Source organism: Amborella trichopoda, chromosome 5 (genome assembly GCF_054954075.1).
Source record: "Amborella trichopoda isolate Santa Cruz 75 chromosome 5, AtrichopodaSantaCruz75HAP2 v2.0, whole genome shotgun sequence".
NCBI classification, from domain to species: domain Eukaryota; kingdom Viridiplantae; phylum Streptophyta; class Magnoliopsida; order Amborellales; family Amborellaceae; genus Amborella; species Amborella trichopoda.
In genome coordinates, this window is record NC_142340.1 from 36562868 (window position 1) to 36584612 (window position 21745).

Below are 21745 nucleotides of genomic sequence, written 5' to 3' on the forward strand. Positions count from 1 at the left end.
ATGCTCATCTTCTACGCCTATGCCAGCATCACATTCACTGTGACCTACTTACTCTGGTCGGGATGTGCTGTAGAAAAACAAAAATCAAAACAAATCAGAATTATCCTAAGCCATAACAAAAAATTGATAAATAAGAAAATTAATGATTTTCATTGCAGCCTTCTTACATGACCAACTTTGATGGACCATTATCGGGCATTGTTGGTGGTCGATATTCAGTGTAGTCAGATGTACCATTATCAAGCATTGTTGGTGGTCGATATTCAGTGCAGTCAGACTCAATAGGTCGGTTTGATACGTACGTAGCGATGGGGGAAGACATTTCCATCATATTGGCAATGTCGTCATCATCATCAATACGTATCATATTACTGTTACTTGATAACCCTGGGTCAATATACCTAATAGTCATGGTACTTGGGATATAATTTGATACTTTTGACAAATGATCTTTAACTTGTTCAAATGTTGGGATTCCCTTAAAAAATATAACCTTTACGTCCCCATCGTCAAAGAAAATAATTCCATCATTATGTTTCCTCTTGAAAAAACCACAAAAGTGTAAAATGATCTTCACTATGTTCTCACATATTATTATTGCGTACACGTTGAATCACTGCATAGAAATTTCAGATGAGAACATATATAAAATACTTATAAGAAGTTCAAAATACCTACAAATGATGAGGAGGTTGCATGAGGGATTAGATTGCAATACATATGCCATAATATAAAAAAAATTACAATGGTCAACCCAACTACATCAATTATTATAAAAAAACATTATTTTGATGGTCAACCATTAAATAAATCTAAAACTTATTTATGGAACAATATAAATACATCTAAAACTTATTTATGCAATATTTTAATCAAATTACATCAAGTACTACATAAAAACAACATAATTTTTCTTTAGATGCTAAAAACAACATAATATTTTGATGACATACCTATAAATCAATGTTGGTGTGTATATTTGATGCTCTCATAGACCTTGTTCAAAGATTGATAAATAATAGATGATATAATAGAAAATAGATGAGAGAGATAGAAAATGGATGAGAGAGAAAAAAATAGATGAAAGTGCTAAACAAATCGTCAAAATAGGGTTTTATGAAAAGATTGATAAAAAAAAAGATGGGAAATATTTACGGCAATATGATTACCATACAATTTTCGAAAGACATTACGGTACTTTGGGTACCGTAATTTCCAGTTAATACAATAGGGTAGTTAAATTGTTGTAAATTAAATATCCAATATTACGGTATATAAACTACCGTAAAGACCTTTCTATACATTATGGTATTTAAATTACCGTAATGTTCTTTACAGTAGATAGACTACCCATAAAGGGTAATTTCATCCAAAAACATACGAAAATTGAGAAAAAGGGTATACGCGATGTTTTCGAAAGGATTTTTTTCTAAAAAAATGGCCCAATGTATTTTGGGCGCGGGACCATGTGCCATCGCGGTCTAGCGGGACCACCCTAGCAGGACCGTAATTGATCCCAATTTTTTATAAGAACAAGAGGAAACGATAACGAGGCGAAGGAAGCAATTACAACCCTAAAAGGATCTGAAAAATTCATCGACCTTCTTGCCGCTATTTAAGCCAACAAACTTCAAAGAGCCAAAACCCCCCTCGTTCGTTCATCTTTGCTTTAGAGAGAGCGAGAGAGAGAGAGAGAGAGAGATTTAGAGAGAGAGAGAGGGGAAGTTCTAGGGAGAGAGAGAGAGAGGATTTGCGGTCATGGCTGCCATCGAGGAGGTTACAGAGGCCGTGAGCAACCTTCACGTGAGCGAGTCTCACAAGAAGAACAGGATTCAGGTCTCCAACACCAAGAAACCCCTCTTCTTCTATGTCAACCTCGCCAAGGTAACTAAGGAAAAGACTAGGGTTTCCCTCTCTCTGTTTTCTCTCTCCATTTCTGGTTCTCTTTCTCTGTAATCTTTATTGTGAGCTTTATTAGCGGTATGATTTTTGCATTCTCTATCGTCATAATCCCTGATTTATTGAGTGAAATCTTTGCAGAGGTACATGCAGCAACATAACGAAGTGGAGTTGTCAGCTCTAGGAATGGGTATGGCTCCTATTCATCACATTCGTCTTCTTGTTCTTCTTTATCTGATGCTGTTAGCTTTTTCTTTTTGTGGATGTTACAGTTCCATGTTATTAGTTTTGCTGGTATTGTTTGCGACATTTATATCTATAATTGTTATTTGTGTATACAGTTTACTTGTTCTTTCTAGATGAAATTTATTTATTTATTTATTTTGCAAGTTTCCTAGCCATTTAAATGTTGCAATGGCTCTTTGCGAGTTTGATGGGAAGAGAATAGTCACTTAAAAGCTGGAAGGGGTTTTAATCAATATTTGTGTCTGAAGAACAGCGTTATCTGTGGGTGATTCTTTAACAAAACATCCTCTTCTTTATTGGCTTCCCAGACAAAATTTCATTATTATGGTACATATAAAGGCTTTGTCTGGTTTTATTTCCTTTAGCAAGGACTGTGAACTCAGTATACTGAAAGGAGTAGGTCTTATCAGCTTGTAGTTTGCGTTTGATGCTCTCATTATTTTTCAGTATTCTGCTGTTTCTTTCTAATCTTTGAAAGAAAGAACTGCACTTCTTTAGAAAATTGGTGGGTTGTGTGGAAGATCTCTGGACATTTAAGCCTGATTTTTCTTCTTTGGGTACCTGTATCTTTGATTGTATTTATTTGATATAAAATGATTGAAGTTACTTTATTTACTTACGGTACTACACCACGATTCGAAGGATTATATGGATGCTGTTCCTTTCACTATGCATTTATTTCTTTATCAAATCCTTGAACGTTTCATCCTGGTTTATTGATTTTTGGCTTGAGCCTTATTTGTGACAGTGAGCATTGCATTGGGCAGAGAATCATGTTCTATGTACTATTCCTTTGTTATTTTGTTTTTGAACTTAATACCATTTTCTCTGTCGTTTCACTTAATTTATCTTTTCGGCACATGAGAGGAAAACGATCACCGTTCACAATTTTCTCCAAAATTCAAAATAATGGCCTGAAAATTTTTCTTTTCCCAAAAGTCACCCCTTTTATTTTTTCCCAAACAAACCTCTTGGTTGAGGTTTTTAAATTTAAACTGTCTTTGCATCTAAGGATATCTCTGGTGAATGCGAGAGGTGTGCTTAAATGGGGCTCTTGTTGGTGCCTCTAGAATTTCTGACTTCCACAGGAGTTTTAGTTACTGTATTTTGGTAGTTCATTTTTGTGTTGTTTTCTTTTCCATACAGGTGTCATTTTGTGGTGGCTATTGTAATATTTTACTGTAGCTTTGTTCAGTAATATTTGCTTCTTTTTTTTTTTTTTTTCCTTTTTTGGGGACATTCTCATGTCGAATCTTTCTTTTTGAGCACTTCTTTTGCCGAACCATGAAAGTTATGGTACTAGTATGTCTTCTCATGTTGGTAGAGTGTTCCAGTTTTCAGTTGTTATCTATTAAGTGTCGTACGTTGGGAAGGTAGTTATACCTTCTCTTGTTGAGCATATTTCTTGCAGAACAAACAAAGGTATGATACCATTGTGTTTTTCATATTGGAAGAATGGTCTCAATTTTCTGTTCTTGCTTATTAAGTGTGCTTCTATTTCGGGGGTTTTACGTATTTAGAGCATGTTGATGGCATGCAATTCACTTATACAGTGGCTTTATGTGCGCACAGCCTACTTCTGATAGTTTACTGCAGAACTGATTGCTGACTTATAACCACACCAAACTGGCCATTTTGCACATTGAGATTATAGACACATGTTGTGAACCTATAGATATTGCCAAATGGTTTATTTTTATAATGTCAATGGTCTAGAGATGAAATGATCAGTTTGTGATTGTATGTTATAACAAATTGCTTTGATTAATTCATTATTTCATAATTTCACCGTGGATTTTTTTACTTCAGAAAGGAGAACTGGTTTACATTAAGCATCTTAATTATTAATTCCATTTCATAAATATTAGGTGCATAGATATTCTTATTTGACGAGTATATTAATCAAATAACTGTAATGTATTACTGTCTTTGTTTTGAGGATTTGGGTGGTTTTGTGTTGCTGGATTGTTATTTTTGTGTTATGAATTTGCTTTTGATTTGGAACTATGAAAGGTGGGTAGCTTCTGTAGTTGAATTGCAAGAACGTAACTAACTTTTACCTTCTCTTGTCATAGTCCATGTTGTGTTGTTACCTTCTCATGTCGTAGTCTATGTTGCGTTGGAGCTGGAAGCTCTTTTTGAATTTAATTCGTCTCCATTTAGATGGCAACTACTGTTGTGTTTTCCTGTTTGTAATTTGAAAATCATACTTGTGATCCTGTTTTTTGGGAATTCTGACTTTAGATTTGCATGCTATGGTCTTATTATGTGGAAGCAAACATCTTTTTTATTTTAGCTATAATTCTGAATTGTGATCTAGGATGAGAAAATGTCTCTATTTCAATTGTTTTCCATGCCTTTGGCAACTATAATTGTTTTACTTGCAAAGTAAATGTACTAGAAGCAATGTTTTCTGAATTGACCCAAAACTGATGTGAAATGACATTTGAATTAAATCAGTTAGAGATTTTGATATGAGGTGGTCGAAATTTTGAATTCTCTTGAGATTCATTGTATGGACCAATTTGGCTAGAACTCTGATCTGGAATCCTAGATTAAGATTTGTTGGAAGCTTTTTTATTTTTTTTCATTGATTTACTGTTTCTCCTAGATAACAGAGAGCATCTCCATCATTATTTAATATTTATTTTTCTTGCAGTGCAGAAAGAATAAAAACATTTTGCTTTTGTCTGTAAATCTAAATCTGGATCTAAGTTCATGGGCCATGATGGATGTTCATTTTTTTGAAAACTGAAACTGGTCTTTATTTGAAAAAAGATCCTGCCATCTAAGCAAAGTTGTCATCATTGACTAAATTTAATTGGTCATTCACGTTTTCTTCCTTTCTTAGAAACTCCAAATTGATATTTGTTATCAACCTAGAAATTTACTATCTTGCTTTTAAAATAGTTTCTATTGCACTTGAGTTTGGTGACTTGGGTGTGAACTTTCATATTGCATAAGACCTGACTGAGATGGCTTATAGGTAATTTTTTGGGGTTTTAAAAAATGCAGTCCTTTGCATGCTGTTTTCTTCATGAATATCTTAATATGAAACATAATTATTTTTTTTGGAAATGAATGTACTCAGTATTATGAATAGGAAAACAAATACCACCTTTACTTTTTGAAAGTGTCTCAGTCCTGTAAGACTGCTCGCCCAACGAATTATGAGCGGCGAAAATTTCTCACTAACAAGAGAGCAAACTAGGAGTGACCAAGAAAAATGGTTGATCCTTCCTATATGCAACTATTTTTCTTGGATTTTCTTGTGGAAAAGTCACAATGAATTGATTTCCAAATTTTCCTGAGGTATGAGATGTCCTTCAATGGATCGAGTGTTGAACAAAAGTTTACTTGTGGGGAGGTTGTTCTCTAAGAACCAGTTTCTTCTTGACTGGATGCACTCGAGCCAAGTCTGCTCTGAGTCCTCGTTGTTGAGCGGGTTTTTTGCTGTTGCAAAGCAAGTGGTAGCAGCCCAAGCGAGTGCTTTACGTTGTGGCACATGCCTAACATTGGCACTAGCTGCTCTCACTTGCTTTGCTTGCTAGACTAGAAATAATCAAATTCTAGACGTATTAACTGGTGGAAAATTCTTGTTCATTAAAACCATGCTTATTGGTATATCATCTGTGGTGATTGATTTTTTTTATGAGTAAATTGTTCTGGACATTTTGGAAGAGGCTCCATAACTTGAACCCATAGATAGGTGAATCTAGGTTGGTTATCATACCTGCATTATGCATTGAAGTTCTAAATATGATTCTATTCAGAGGATTGTAGCTGCATTTGGTGATTTTGCTGGGAGCTTCACTGCCTAATCTCAGATCTAGGGCTTGAATTCTTTTTTTATCCCAATCTTTATAGATGGCCTTATAGGCATTCGATGTACAATTCTTAAAAGAAAAAAGAAAAAGATTATGAGTACTTAAAGGCCTAGATCCCAATGTCCAACAAATGGATGGTCTGACTTCATTGTTGGAGAGCAGCTCATTTGACCTTTTCTAGGGTGCAAATCCAGTTTTTTTTCTTTTTGGCATTGATTGGGATGAAAAGAGTGGGAATGCAAAATTTGGGATCATGCAAATCCCTCAAACATAGTTTGAGGGGTTTAATTATATTATAACACCAAGGGTATTAAATCACCCCCCATATATAGGCACACACACATGCATATGTGGTTTCTGATTTATCTGTGCTGGTTATTGTTGTAGTGATGCAATGTTACTTTTGAGTATTGCAAACCTTGAGAATTGGAAAATGGACAAGATTGTTGTTTATGCTTGGATGCTGGATATTATGATAAACATGATCCTAGGTAAGTGTTGTCATCTACATTTTTAAAAAATAAACCAATGAAACATGAGAAATACTTGTACTACTGCTCTTGATGATGAGAATATATGTGAATGGTTGAAGTTGCTGATAGGCATGGGAAGGAAATTTACATTGATAGTGATCAGGGTTCTTACTAAGAAGGTCCAGTAGGAAAGAGTCAGTAGGCACAAATCGTTACTGCTGGTGTGTGCTTGTGCACATGCTCATGAGTCCTGTGTTAGCTATAAACATTATTTTCCTTACTGAAAAAAAACAAATTAAAGATGAATATGAAATTTAAATTTCTGAGATTGTTTTATGTTCCGGCATTATTTCCTTGACCAAATTGGCTTCTTTTTTTATTGCATATTTAGCCATGGTGCCTAGTTAAGTTCCCTTAGTATTGCACTTGTTCTGTTATTTGAGAACTATTATCATCTGAATGTGTTGTTCGAGTGGTTGACATACTTTTTCTGTTATTCACAGCAATTGCTACTGTGGTCACAATTGCAGAGATTCTAAAGAACAATGGACTGGCCATTGAGAAGAGTAAGACTGTTTTATCGATTTCTTTGATAAATGTAGTTTCGTTGACTGTTTTAAGTTTTACTTACCCCAAAAAAAAAAAGAAAAGAACTGTTTCAAGTTTCAAAAGTTTGGTGCTATGGAACAGTATTTTACTATTATTGGGGATTGTTTGGACTGGCTTTCAGCTGAATTATGATTCTATGGGACTCCTAGTTTCTTGATTTGCATAAAAGATATAATTGGCCAGAATTTAGGCGACAGGGAACAATGTGGGAAGTTATGGATATTTCAAATCAGTGTCTTGTAGAAGTGTCCGGAATCTTTTCATTACTACAAAAAAAAGAAGAGGACATCTTTTCACCAGTAGAATACAGGAGAGAAAAATTAAAGAACGCTTTTATGAATTATCAGTGATCTTTTATTGTTAGTCATTGTTATTTTTTGCCCTATTGAATTAAGGATGAAACATGAATGGGTTTGGCACATTTCAAATGATAAACATGTTTCAATGCTTAGGTAATTTGCCTTCTATTGAGTTCATTTTGGTTTTGAAGAAATCAAGAGCTTTTAGTTCTTATTAATCATGGTCATATTTTTGGCCTTCTCTGCATGGATGTCTCTAACCTCTTTTTATAATGAAATAAATTATCTGCAGAGATCATGACTTCAACTGTTGATATGAAAGATGAATCGAGAGGGCGACCTATTCAGAAAGCAAAGGTACATGTCTTGAAGTCTCCATGTACCCAATGATTTATATTTTTACTAGTCAATTTACGTCTACTCACGATATCCATCCTTCAATTACATGCTTAAAAGAATGGATTTTGCTGACTTTGTAGATTGAAATTTTGCTTGGCAAGACTGCAAATTTCGATGAGTTGATGGCCGCTGCAGCTGAGGAAAGAGAAATTGCAGAAGGAGAGGAGCAGAGCTGAGTGCTTGAAGCCCCTGAATTTGGCTTTGTTACTGATTAGTTTACCTCTTTAAGTTCTTTTTTTTTTGGGTCGGGCCTTTTAATGTTTGCGGGACATGGTCAACAGATGTGCACTATGTGATCGTCGTTGTGGATGTAGAGAATGGGTTGTTATTCTTTCATTTTAGGAAGACAACAGAGTCTTTGCTTTTCTGTAAAAACGATTGCAAGATCGTAAGTGTTTTTACGCTCAGGAAATGGTTCTCCTTACAGTGCGTACCCTTTTTATGACTTGTTATGCTGCGTAGGCTTGAAATCTTGATGTGCGTGTTCTTTATTCTTTTACCCCTTTGGTGTTGATGTGTCTTGATGTGCGAATTCTATTACCCCTTTGGTGTTGATGGGTTATGGAGATGCTGAAATCATCGTTACTATCAACCTTGATCTATTCGGTATAAAGTAGACATCAGTTTTTGGTTGAAAATCTATCAAAATTAGTATTTTACTAGTGGGGATGCTTAGAATGTCTGGTTTTGACCCGAGTAGGTAAACAAAGTTGAGTTTTTTAAGTAGGGCAAGCTTTAAATAGGGCAAGCTTTTTATGCGGCCCTTACAGCATAGAAGTTATATCCTTACAGCATAGAAGTTATATCGTCTTTTTTATCTAACCTTCCACTCATGAATAGAGGTTAAGATAGCTCCAATCACAATGTCATATTTTTATACTATTTTATTTTTAATTTTTTTTTATCAATCATTTTGACACCAAATTTTAGACATGTATTTTTCTATTAAACTTGCACTAGTGAAAAATGTAAAAAAATATTTTCAATAAAATAAAATGGTTAAAATGCTTTTAAAAGTTTTAAGGGGTATTTTGGTTATTATATTTTATCGAAAATTGTTTTTAATATTTTTTATAGGTGCACTCCAATGAGAAAATGGCACGTATCAAAGTTAATATTCATATAATTTGTGTAGAAAAAAATTAAAAGTAAAATACTTTGAGACGTCGAATCTAAGATCAAACGGTGAGTGACGCTTTTGATCAAAATTAGACAGTTGGATGGTAAAAGGATGATAGAACTTCTATGCTGTAAGAGAAGTATAGAAACCTTTGGATGGTAAAGGGAGGATAGAATTTTTATGCTCTTTAGGGAAGTATAGAAACCTTTCCCTTTTAAATGTATGGTTTATAGAGAGCTTACACTATAAACAATCTATGCGGTAGGGGAAGTGTAGAAACCTTTCCCTTTTAAATATGTTATTTATAGAGAGCCTACGTTATAAACAATCAAATTAGAGCCTACCTCAAAATTTTTACCAGGATCATCCAAACATCAAGATGCATGGACACGAGAAAAAAATAGATTTCAAGTTTTGGAATAGTGCATATTGTAACACATTTTTGGATCGTCAATTTTCAAGATTTTTTAGTTTTCATAGATATGCTCGATTTACGTTATTTTTGAAGCTTTAAATTTTATAACTAAATATGAAAATACATTTTTAGGCTATCACAAAAATTTTCCACTATGGAAACTATATTTCTCGATACTATTTGAAGGTAGGCTCTAATTTGATTGTTTAGAGCTTCGGCTCTAGACAACCACACCCTTTAACTATTACTCTTATTTACCTTATGTATTCGGGAAAATTATGTATTTTTTTGTTTTAGTTTATGTTATTACCAAAATACTGAATACTTTCCGTTAATTCTGATACGTCCGTTTTTTGGACTTCATAATAATTATTTTTTTAAAATGATGAAACTACCCATTTTCGGTTTTTCAAAAACCAAAAAATTTTAAATTTTTGGTTTTTTAATAGCTAAAGTTTTTATTCTCTCTTGTGGGTCATCTGTGTATTCTCTCTCTTCCACCGAGAAACCGTCTACGCGATTTGGCAAAGCAGCCTTTGGATTACCCATATGGAAACAAGTTACGATCTCAGACACTTTACTCACAAAGGAGATTTTGGTCAAAAGATTATTGAAAATGTTTCTCCTCACCCCAATGTGATCCACTTATATGATGTTTATGGGGATCAAGGTGGAGTTCATTTGATTTTGAAGTTTTCTATGGTGTGAAAGTGGATGATAAGAGAACCCACCAAGCATACGAGACCTTAAGCGAGAGAAAGAAAACTAAAGATTTATAGAGAGAGGGAGGAGCAGTGGGGTTCACAAGAGAAGGAGAGGCTTTGATGATGAGCTCACCGCCAATGCGAGCAAGGCATGTAATGGAGCGAGTGAAGATTTTGAGTGTTGGGTTTGTGTGGCCATTAAAAGCCTTACAAGAGATTGTAATAAAAACATTTGATATAGTGGAACATAAATTCAGTAGGAGTATGGTCTCTCGAGGACCATACTATGTAAACAGTATTTGCAGATACCGATATATGCTTGACGGTCTAAGTCAGTTAGTTGAGAAAAATCCATGTTACCTGGGCATATAGTATAAACTGATAAGGGTTTTAATGAGTCATCTCTTGATGAGATCGGAGTATGTCCGGATGAGTGAGCTGAGAGACTATGTGAACCTTGTATGTGATGGCAGCCTGCAGCGACGGGGGCTAAAGCCTTATCCTTTTACTATCACACGGTATGCATATCGATAGACCGTTTCGAAAAAACAAACCACCATTCGGAGTGAAGCGTATGCAAGCGCGAGAGATACCCCTATGTACGATAGGAGATGTGGTCACATTAGGTCTAGGTGACATTGACTTATATTTAGGGGAGGACCTAAAATTCACAGACTGGGATTGCGACCTCTTGGCTCATCGGGTGAGTCGCTAATGAGCCCCTGTTTGAACCACGGGTCATGAAAAACACTGGTTGGTTTGATAAAGTAAGTATCGTCTGTAGTCCACAATTGAAGGTGGAGTGCCCCATGATTGTTGATTCAATTCCTAAACTATATGGATCATTTTTCCATCAAATTAATTTAATTGTGTTTGTTTTATAATGAAAATTATTTTAGAATTATTATTTGAATTTTTATGAACCCCTGGATATTTTATTTATAATTTTTAGATTTATAAAATTCAAGATATTGATTTAAAATAATTTAAATATTCAAATAATATTCTAAAATATTTTTATTAATTTTAAATATATAAAAATATCATGGGGGCCCATTATGCATATGGACCCGTCATATTTCTAGAAGGTGGGGCCCATGAGTACCTAACTTAGGTGGTACGCCCCACCCTTTATTCCTTTTCCTTTTTTTTTAGTGATACGGCATGTACCTATATGGTTGGAAGATATTGACTAAATATTGACTTGATATATTTTTGAAAGATTTTGTGGAACGATTGAGTAGACTTGTACTATTTTATGGTTATGCATAATATTTGGATTAAATTTAATTTATTTAATTTCTAATAATGAGAAAATGGTTTAGGAAAATGAAATAAGGGTTCATCCACCTTCTATAATGTTGATGACCTATCTATGGAGTGGATGACTCAGATCTCTCACCCTACAAGTCACCTTTGATTGACGGTCTATGTTCAATCTCACTTAAGAAGCAAACTATGAGAAACCCCAAACTTAAAATTATTATATAAATAGATGACCTCCCCTCCTCTATTCTCGACACCAAAAAGCCTCTCTTCTCTCTCTCTCTCTCTCCAAAGTCTCTCTCTGAGGATGTCCCACTCTCTCTTTTCTCTCTCTCCTAGCCCATAGAGGAGCATGTCCCAACCTTAAGTTTTCTCCCACTCTCTCTCATCTCATTAAGCCTAAATGTTGGATAGTACGGGATAGGCTAAACTAGGTCTTGAGGGTTAGGACTTAGAACCTAAGCTTGATAATAGCAAAGGAGTTCTAAAAGGTTCCATACAAATAGTTTGCTTAAATTTGCTTTTTCGGTTGAGATTGAAGCTAGATCGTCGATCCCGGGCCATCGGATGGTGGTGACTCGATGTGGGGTATAATAAGCCGGGCTGAGGTATTTTCCGGTACTCTTCACTTTTATTACTTACAATCTTATCTTTTTATTATCAAGCATAGTGCATAGTTATTTCAATAACATCAAGTTTTAAGATCTTGGATTATTGTTATGTTGATTTTATTTTAAAGCATGTCATGTTATTGTAATAAGACCACTGGTGAGTGGTATTTTGCTAAAACAAAATGGGTACAAACAAAAATTATATGATTCCACGGTAAAAGATCACGTACGTTTTTCTTTTATTGAGGGTGTTCTCGCTCCAACTACACTCCATCTTTTTCAATTCATTCGCTTCTTTTTCTTTCTAAATTCTCTATCTATACTCTAAATGTGTTTCCCTTTGTATAGTACATAGAGAGAATGACCCAGAAAAATGATCGAGAAAATGACTTAGAAAAATAAGCAGAGGACCCACAAGATAAAAATTTTTGTTTTTTCAAAAACCGAAATTGACATGATTTCGGTTTTTGAAAAACCAAAAATGGATAGTACTTTTTTTAAAAAAAATTGTTATGAAGTCCAAAAAAATGGACATATCATTAGTATTCGGTATTTTGGTAATAACGGAAACTAAATAGATATTTATATAATTTTCGCTATATATTTTAAAGTTGGTGTGGTTTGTATAGAGCCGAGGCTCTAAACAATCAAAGTAGAGTCCATTGTCAAATAGTGTCAAGAAATGTTTCAATACTTAAATTTTTTGTAATAGCCTTAAATATATTTTCATATCTAATTATAAAATTTAAAGCTTAAAAAATAGCGTAGATCTACAAAAACATGAAAATCTTGAAAATGGACGGTCCAAAAATGCATTACAAGATGCACTATTTCTAAAACTTGAAATCTATTTTTCTCGTGTCTATGCATCTTGAAGTCGGGATGATCAATTTGAAGATATTTGGACATCAAAACAACATTTTCTAGTAAAATTTTTGAGGTGCACTCTAATTTGATTGTTTAAAGCCTCGACGTTATATAAATTTTTTCCATTAAAGTTTGATCTAAGTGGTTCGGTTGATGATATATTAGTTTTGATTTGACTTTACCTTTTTACTGTTGTGATGGCTGGTCTGATCTTGAAATTTCCTCATGCCTTTGTTACTTTATAATGAGCTTTGATTTTTTTGGATGGAATAGTATGTAGACTATTTATTTTTGATACATCCATTGATTAACTAAGTTATATAATTTTTTTATTTATGAATTTTGTGACACTACATACCATCTAATTTGACATTTAATATTTAGGATTGATTGTGACCTCTTTGCAATAAAAGATCAATGGTCTTATAATATACAATCTTTTTTTGGTCATTGTTAAATTCTTTTGGTTAGGCAGCATGGTTTATTTATATATTTTGGGATTGTATACCATGAGACCATTTACCTTTAGTACAAAGATGTTACAATTATTTATAACTATCCGATATGAAATCTGATAGCTTGTGTGTGTAACAAAGTTAGAGAATTATTATTTTTGAACTTTGAGCTTGATTAATAAAAATGCAGCTACCTAATTTCACATTCAATGGTCAAGAGTAATTGTGACGACCTTGTACCAAAAATAAATGGTCCCATCATGCTTTCCCATCTATTTCACGTGGTTTTTCCGAAGTCCACATATTCAGAATGTAGAAATTTATTATTTAAATATCAAGTTCACATACATAACTATGGCTTTTTCAATGCCAAATGGTATACACTGCAACATTCGACAGGATCATGAGAATGGGAAAGCATGAGAAAGGATATTGTGGTATTGGCTTTGCTGGTTTGGGTTAAAATACCCAACTTAGGATAACCCCACAAGTTATACCAAGGGAGAGAGAGAGAGATTGTATTCAATCTTTTGATGTCATTAATTAGCGGACCCGGCTTCTATGCGGCCAAGTCCACATATGTAGAAATATGAGCGTATTAATAAATTTATTTTTGAAATGAATTTTTGGACTTGATTTTTAAAGACATGTAACGTCTAACTTGGATATCATAAATATAAAAAAATAAGTAAATTTTAAAAACTAAAAATAATAATTCCAGTAAGGAAATATTTGGACCAATTTCCATTGTTTTTAGATGGAACACCTACTTGCATCCATCTTACCTTTACACTTTTTAGACTGCAAATGTAGTCATGCGGTCTAGCCTGCATGAAACAATTTTCCTTAATTAGCATAAATTGTTTAGATTTAGCAGCACAAAATCTCTCTTCCAGGCGATGTCGATTGGAATATTAGGGGGACGAGATGCTTATCGGGTCCTTTCTTCAAATTTCAACTTACAGTAAGCAACAAAAACCTTTGGTCATGGACCAACACCACATGAGAAAACATAGGTATCATGTGTTTCACCACAGGAGCATGAACTGTTAAAAGAGTAACGAGCTAAAGTTAAGCTCCAACGTTCTCCATTGGCAATAGTGTTTTTGTACCATATCCCTGCTGTAAATCATGGATTCAAATGATTTAAGATAACATTAAGGGCCACAAAATGTGCTCTTATGGGGCCAAAACTGTACAGTTACTCCCTTGGGCAAAAGTCCTCATTGAGGTTTTTCTTGATATGGGGGCCAAACCGTACCGTTTTACTCCCTTTGCCAAAAGTCCTCGTTGAGGTTTTTCTTGATATGAAATGTTGAGATCCATATTATACCTAAGGGAAGTTGAATTTTGAGTTTCTAAACACTTGAATCTGACCATCTGGATTTTGGATTGTTTTCACCAATCATAAAATATTCTTGAACATATTCTTTTCAAGCATGCATAATACGTGCTTCTGAAAATATTGTTTTTGGGTTAGTTATTAGGTCATAAGAGATGCTTTCGAGGTGGGTATACCGATTAGGTTTGAGTACAGGGTTTAACGTCGGGTAAAACCATGAGATGTTGTAGCATGTACCTTTGAGATGCTCTTGCATATATCTTTTGGGACCGTGAACATTTTACTTTCACCAGATATCCAAATTATGGATCTTAGGCATTCCAATCATGAGAAAAAAAAAACGCCAGATTTCTCTTTTCTGAAAGTCCTATTCTTTGGGCACCACAGCTCCCCCAACCATAAACAGGACGAACAACAAAGAAAGAACCATCAAATTACCAAAAGAGAAGGAACACCAAAGAAAAAAACCATCAGATTCAAATGCTTGAATAAATTGTGTAATAAAATCATCTCTCATGAGTTGTGTTTGCGACAATGCATCATATTGGTCGCATATAAATATAAAGAAATCAATGAAAACAAGTATAGGAGGACAGTGTGTTGTAACCCCGTCATTATCCCAAGTTCTCACCACAAGTAAAACCTGTCTGTGCAAAAGCTTTAATGAAGCTCGAAGCTCCATGGAAATAAAAAGAGAAGAAAATGGGTTGCAGGAAACATGGCCTTAGCCACGATCTTCCTATGGTTTAGCACCGCAAAAATCCCAAGTGACTATAGTGGGTAGCTTCTGAAAAGAACTTTCCCTCCAATGCTCGTTCTCACCTTAACCTGATGCTCTCTCTCTCTCTCTCTCTCTCTCTCTCTACCCGCATGTTCTTTTTCAAATTTAAGTGATAGCATCACATCTCAAAGTTCCTACAATTGGGTCCATAAAGCTCATTCCCCAATTGATTAATCCTCATGCTATTATTCCTTCTTCTAAAAAACCATGCCAATCTGCTTCCTCCGAGGAAACCTAAGCTTCATCTTCCTCATCAACAAGTATTCTCTTGGTGGCTTCATAGCACATAAACGCAATACCAGCAGCTGGGACCAACTTCATACAACTTGGACCCAATCCCTTGTAGAGCCCCGTCATACCTTCTTGCTCCAAAATGCTTGATAGAGCATGGAGCATATTCTTATACACTTGCCTCCCACTAAGAGCCCCAACTTGCATATGTTTTCTAGCTACCTCTAAAGGAAAAGTAGAAGTACTTGCTATGGCGCCAGCTGCTGAACCGATAAAAAGGGTGGGTATGTTTCCAACCTCCTCTTTCTTGAAGGCCTTCTTATAAGCCTTCCTCAAAGTATCATACGCAAAATAATTAGTGGCTGCATAGGGCACGATGCCTATAAGGCTAGGAGCAAGGCCCCTATATAACTCAGTTGGACCCTCCTCCCTCAAAATTTTCAGAAAAGCATCTAACAGATTCTCGTAAACGCCCCTCTGCAATAAACCGATTGTGGGAATATGGTAAGAGAGAATGCAAACAATTTAAGTGGATATGACAGGAAAAACAAATGAATATATCAAAGTCTATGCGGATGTGACAGAAACCCATCATGAAGAGATCCAAGTTTAAGTCGACATCAGAGAAATCCAAGTTTGAGTGGATATGAGAGAAACCCAAATGGAGAAATCCTAGTGGCATTATAGGAGGGGGTTAGGTAGGTTTTTACCTGTATGGTCAGCCGAGTTTTGAGGAGCTCGAGGGGGTAGGTCAAGAGTGTCGAGCTGACTCCAGCTGCAGCCCCTGCAACCAGCGAGGGAGAGATGGGGATTATGGGGGGCTCCCCGGATTTGGGAGTCAATGCCTTCTTGACGGTATCAAAAGCAAATAGCTGCGAACAAGAACGGACAAATGCATGAAGCAATCAGAAAGAATGATTGCTAATTCTAAGTGCATGTGAATGTGTGTAAGAGAGAGAGAGAGAGAGAGAGAGAGAGAGAATCCATTCAATAAATTCGTTTGAAATGTGTGTTGATCGGTCCTTATTGGGAACACATGCTTTCTTAAGGAACCTCATAAGAATTGGGTGCCATGTATGTCACAAGAAAGTACTGACTTAGTTGCATGCACAATAGCAGTGATTTAAAATTTGCCGATCCAAATCAGTAATCGCCTAAGAACGTTCCGGTTCTTGGGCTAAGTCATCCAATACACTTAATTAATAAGAATTACTAGGTATAACTTAAAACACAAAGTGTGAATGGCTTTGATGTGTACAGTAAATGACCCTTTTCCACCCCACCGATCCGTTTTTTAGAACACTGCATAGCAGCAATAAAAACAACAATGTACTATAACATAATGTTTGTTAAACAAGTATCACATTTTCCTATCCCGCAATATGGGAGACGTACATCATTTCTAAAGTATAATCACATACATTTAAACAGTAATGTACATATATACACTGTCCAAAGTTCCTAGAATCATTCCCTCCCTTTGACCTCCCATTCCTAAAATCTCTTTAAATTGTTATACAAATTTATTCATAAAGTTGCCAGAAAAAACTACCCATCTTTATCAAAAATCTATCTTTTGCTATAAAGATCTTGCATACAAAAGAGATAAACTCCAAGAAACTTAGAAATATGGTTGCTGTTGGTCGGATTCTCAAGAAATTTGACATTAGGAATTTTTGATGTTTTAACAAATCTAAGAAGGGTCTAGCTGCAGTTTATCATCAATATTTGTAATGCATGTTGCGGATAGACAGCAATAGCTACCCTGGTTGAACTTCAACAACATTATGCTTAAAAAGAATTGCCGACTCCGGATCAGACTATCCCAAGTCACATGGACCCGGCAGGGTGCCACATTAGGATGGATAACCCTATAAATTGGGTGTTCAAGGTCCAAGATTCTTTTAGATTTTTTTCATTGAGATTCGGTCAAGTTAGGTGGTCTGACTCTGCCAAATTGGCCTCTGAGTAGGGCTTGCGTGGGGTCTGATGCATTAGAGCAGAGTTCATTATAAAGAAAAAAAAATAGGCTGAGTTAGTAACTTCGACTTCAAACAGTGTATCCAGACTTGGCTGATGCCGAGTTACTCAGCCTAGCCCTATGGACGAAGCAAGTTTCGGCTGAGTACTATGTACAAGCCTGGATATCATGTTTATTTATTTAAGTTTTCATTTCTGAGACAAAAAACGCTTGGTGGTGTGCTGGTTAGTTGCACACTAAGGGCCCATTTGGTGGGGTTTCGACCCCCCAAAAACAACTGCAACCCATATGTTTTCTAAACCACAAAGACTTAATAATTTCGTTGCCCATAAATTTTTTTTTAACCCATGAAGACTTGGTAATTTTCCCTTTTTAAGGAGTTAAAAACCATGAGATAAAAAAGAGGTCATTACAAGGATCAAACATATGACCTCTTAGAAAGAGGCATCTACAAAGCCACCTAAACGAACATGCCATTAGACATTTGATGTACGAGGGGGTGATATATATCTTATTTAATATGTGTTTTTATTTTTTTAAACTTGCGCTACACTTGGTGGGCTCATGAAAAATTTGACGAGGAGGGGAATGGAACCTGCAAACTTACCATCAATGCACACGGGGAATCACCAGTCCACTACTCTACTGTGTTTGGAAACGTTATCCATATTATATCTATATAACCTTTAATGTTTTTCGTTGTCATCTGTCCTTTTTTTTCAAAAAAATTGTACATGGATCGAGCGAGTTACTGGAACCAAGTAACTCGCCTCGGCCAAGGTCTGAGTAGTGTTTCTATACACTAACTTCAAATATTAGCTAACAGATTTCTTCACAAAGTTCTAGGTGATATGAGTATGATAGATTTCTTGATAAGATCTCAAATTCTCAATAAATTAGCAGTGCACACAAATTGGTCAACCATCGGTTCATTGCATTACCCCTGCTGCATTCATTATATTTACATGGTGTATAACAAAAAAAAAGTCCTATCAACAGTAATACCTACCATTTCTTTTTCAATCAACTACATGTTACCATATGATTGCCAGGGAAGGAAGGTAAGCACACAAACAAGCACACATATTTTGTAAGAAAGAGCATGGAGGGTTGGGGGTATGAGAAATTTCTTAACCATTTATTCCCATTCAACTGCTGTCCAAAACCAAGAAAATAAATGTGGAAACACTTATTGAAGCATGATGAGATACATAAGCTAAAACAACAAATCATTCCCTTTATATTCACAAATGTTACAACTTCAAATGTGAACTTCACTTAGAAGTTGACGAGACTAAGATATAAAACATGACAATCATGCAAATATACGATATGCATATAGAAAACTAAACAATATTTATGCGAGCAAGTAAAAACTACATGGTTAGAGCAAATTTACCCACGTTTGTCTAGCTTCAGATTACCACTATCATAGTTATTAATTTTTTTATGGAAGGTGTTTAACTTGAAGATTACTAGGATTCATTTATATGAGGTAGTAGGAGTCAAGTGAAGGCCAAAGTAGTCGCACAAATCACATGCTGGTAAAAGTAGCATAGCTTATAAGTTAGGCAGTATACTCAAGAAGGAATGACAAGAAGACGTATGCTGCATATCAATGCTTCTACCAGAGTCACCCAAAAGAATGGGTTAAGATTGTAGCCTCTTGAATGTTATTATTATGCATATTATTTCAAAACAGGGAAGCTATAGTACTCATGATATGATATCCATTGTCCAGTGGTATCCAATGTTTGCGAATCGTCTGAGTCAACTCAACTGTCAGGGTCCAAGAGATTTATAATGGTAAACACCGATTTTGCCAAGCTTTTATGTTTTTAAAACAAATATACTGGAATTAATACCAAAAGGTACAGAATACGTTGTGTGTTTTATGGTCTAAGTTTCAAATACTTCTGTCGACACAAAATATCTTTTCACCAAGTCCTATTTCAAATTGCAGAACTTGTTATGGCATGAACGTCTCAGGGACTAAGTTTGAGTTTTTTTTATCACTGTTTCAAAGCAATCTAAGATAGACCTGGCCAAATGTGGATTAGTAATGCATTCTCAATTATTACTGTGCATACACAGGATGGATGGGTCTTTACCAAGTAGGTAATAGTACAGTACAACTCTTGAGCATACACAAGTTGGTAATAACCCAATTTCTGGTAACCAATTACAAACTCATGAAGTGAAAAAAAATTAAGGAAATTATATCCAATACATGATAGACTATACAAAACAAACGAATAAAACTTTTAATAATGTAACAGCGACATGTCATTTGAATTTCAAATCCAAGTGGTCTTTTTTTCTTTAATCTGAATAAAGTGTAACAAAATGAAATGCCAGTACAATAAATAATGAAATAAAAGAATCCAAGGAAAAGTAACATACGAATCAATTACACATGGATCAATTACCAGGACAAGCAAAGGCATCAATACTATCTAGAATTATTGACCACAAATTTATTGCCAGCGCAAATGCATCACACTTAGCATAAGAACCAACTACCAGTTAAAACAAAGGCATCAAACATACAACCAGAAATACCCAATGAAGCACAAGTTTGTATATACAAACCGCCTAGCAAAGAAAAAGAAATATAAAAATATAAACTAATTAACATACAAGCAAAGGAATCCAACACTATCAACAAACTTATTACCGGCACAAACAAATGCATCAACATTACCCATGAACAAATAACCAGTATGAATAAGGGCATCAAAACATGCAACCAGAAAACCCCAACAAACACCCATCTTCAACATCCACCGATGAAAAACCCAAGAACAAAGAAAAATAGGGAGAACCCATTATAAATACAAACAAATGCATCAACTATAAATGATAATCAATTATTAGTACAATAGAAAAGTATTGAGCATTACCTACAAACCAATAAAAATTAAGGGAAAATAAAAATAAAAGTAAAACATGCAACCAAGAAAGCCCAATAGAAAAACACATTTCCAATCCTACAAAAAAAAAAAAACTGAAAAAATGCATAATAATAAAAAGAAGAAGCTTCTTTTGCTGAGAAAAAGAACAAAAGGAGATAATTTTACAAACCTCGATCGCTTTGCTGGGTGCCACCCTGATAACATTAACAAAATTGCCCCTAAAGAGGCCTTTCCAACCATCACTCTGCATTATGTTTTGGAAAACCTCCGTTGTAGAGTGACCACTACTACCCACCATTAAATGTGTCCTTATGGTCTCAAGAGGAGCAACAGCTGTTCGTGAAACCGCACCAGCAATGGCTCCACTGAGCAATCTACGCAAAGAAGCATTCTTAACCCTAATTTTGACCACGGAACTTTTCCTTTTCTTCAGTTTCACCTCTATCCCTTCTTCTCTCTCCTCTTGGCCACGGCTTTCCACTAAATTCACAGTCTGGAAAGAGAATTCAGGAGACCGGTTAGATAGATATTTGGTGTACATCTCTGATGAGCCAGGGAGTTCTGAAGGAACCATATTCTGCATTCGTCTCTGGCTGTCATCGCTAGAGTTTGGAGAGACACCGAAACCGACACCCACTTGACTTACGCTTGCAAAAAGGCCACCAGGATGGAAAGAAAAACCAAGGTTTGAGCTCCATTGAAGAGAGATGTCATCAGGAGGGGAATACATGGCAAGGTGCTGAGTTCCTTGTAACCTCCCCATTGCGCAGGCTTTTATTAGAGCTTTTGAGAGGTTATATCTCGTAAGGTCGTGTTTCAAGACATGGGGTTTGCCGGAGCTCATATAAAAAGACGATCTTTAGATTAAAATTGGAGTTTGTTAGGGTTTGGGTTAGAGCGAGATACCGGAGCCTTGGCGTTGCAGGTGGGCATGGTTTTAAAGGGGTTAAAAGGGTTGGTGGCCCTTGAACCTGTTCAGGGTTGGTAAGAATCCTCCCCCACTTCCCTCCCTCTCTCTTCTACTGCTATCTTCACCAGTGAGCTATCACCCTCCTCCATGCCTCATCTTTTAATATCATCCTCTCTCTCTCTTTCTCTCTCTCTAAGTTTTGGTGCTCTCTCTATTTCAGGGTATATAATATAATATATTGGGTGTGGTTTATATAAGAATGCAACCTTAAACGATCCAAACCTCCAAATTTCGTAATTTTGTAATAAAACAAAATTTTTAATATCATTTTAAAATCTACTTTTATATTTAATTAAAAATTTGTAAATTTAAAAAATGGTTAAAATCAGGTAGGC

At 35.3% G+C, this 21745-nt stretch overlaps 2 protein-coding genes across 2 annotated transcripts; one reads left to right on the forward strand and one right to left on the reverse strand.

Moving 5' to 3' along the window:
* Nucleotides 1-1645: 1645 nt before the first annotated feature.
* On the forward strand, nt 1646-8176 carry LOC18428437 (uncharacterized protein At2g34160). The gene is made up of 5 exons (XM_006837754.4): nt 1646-1884; nt 2041-2089; nt 6949-7011; nt 7646-7710; nt 7833-8176. Exons 1-5 carry the CDS (start codon nt 1759-1761, stop codon nt 7926-7928), a joined length of 399 nt encoding a protein of 132 aa, XP_006837817.1. The 5' UTR covers nt 1646-1758; the 3' UTR covers nt 7929-8176.
* Nucleotides 8177-14991: 6815 nt separating this feature from the next.
* SHS1 (Mitochondrial substrate carrier family protein) lies at nt 14992-21539 on the reverse strand. Its single transcript, XM_006837753.4, has 3 exons — nt 20610-21539; nt 16255-16416; nt 14992-16021 (listed from the first exon to the last, which is right to left on the reverse strand). The coding sequence occupies exons 1-3, from the start codon at nt 21282-21284 to the stop codon at nt 15548-15550; spliced, it is 1311 nt and encodes a 436-aa protein (XP_006837816.1). The 5' UTR covers nt 21285-21539; the 3' UTR covers nt 14992-15547.
* Nucleotides 21540-21745: the final 206 nt, after the last annotated feature.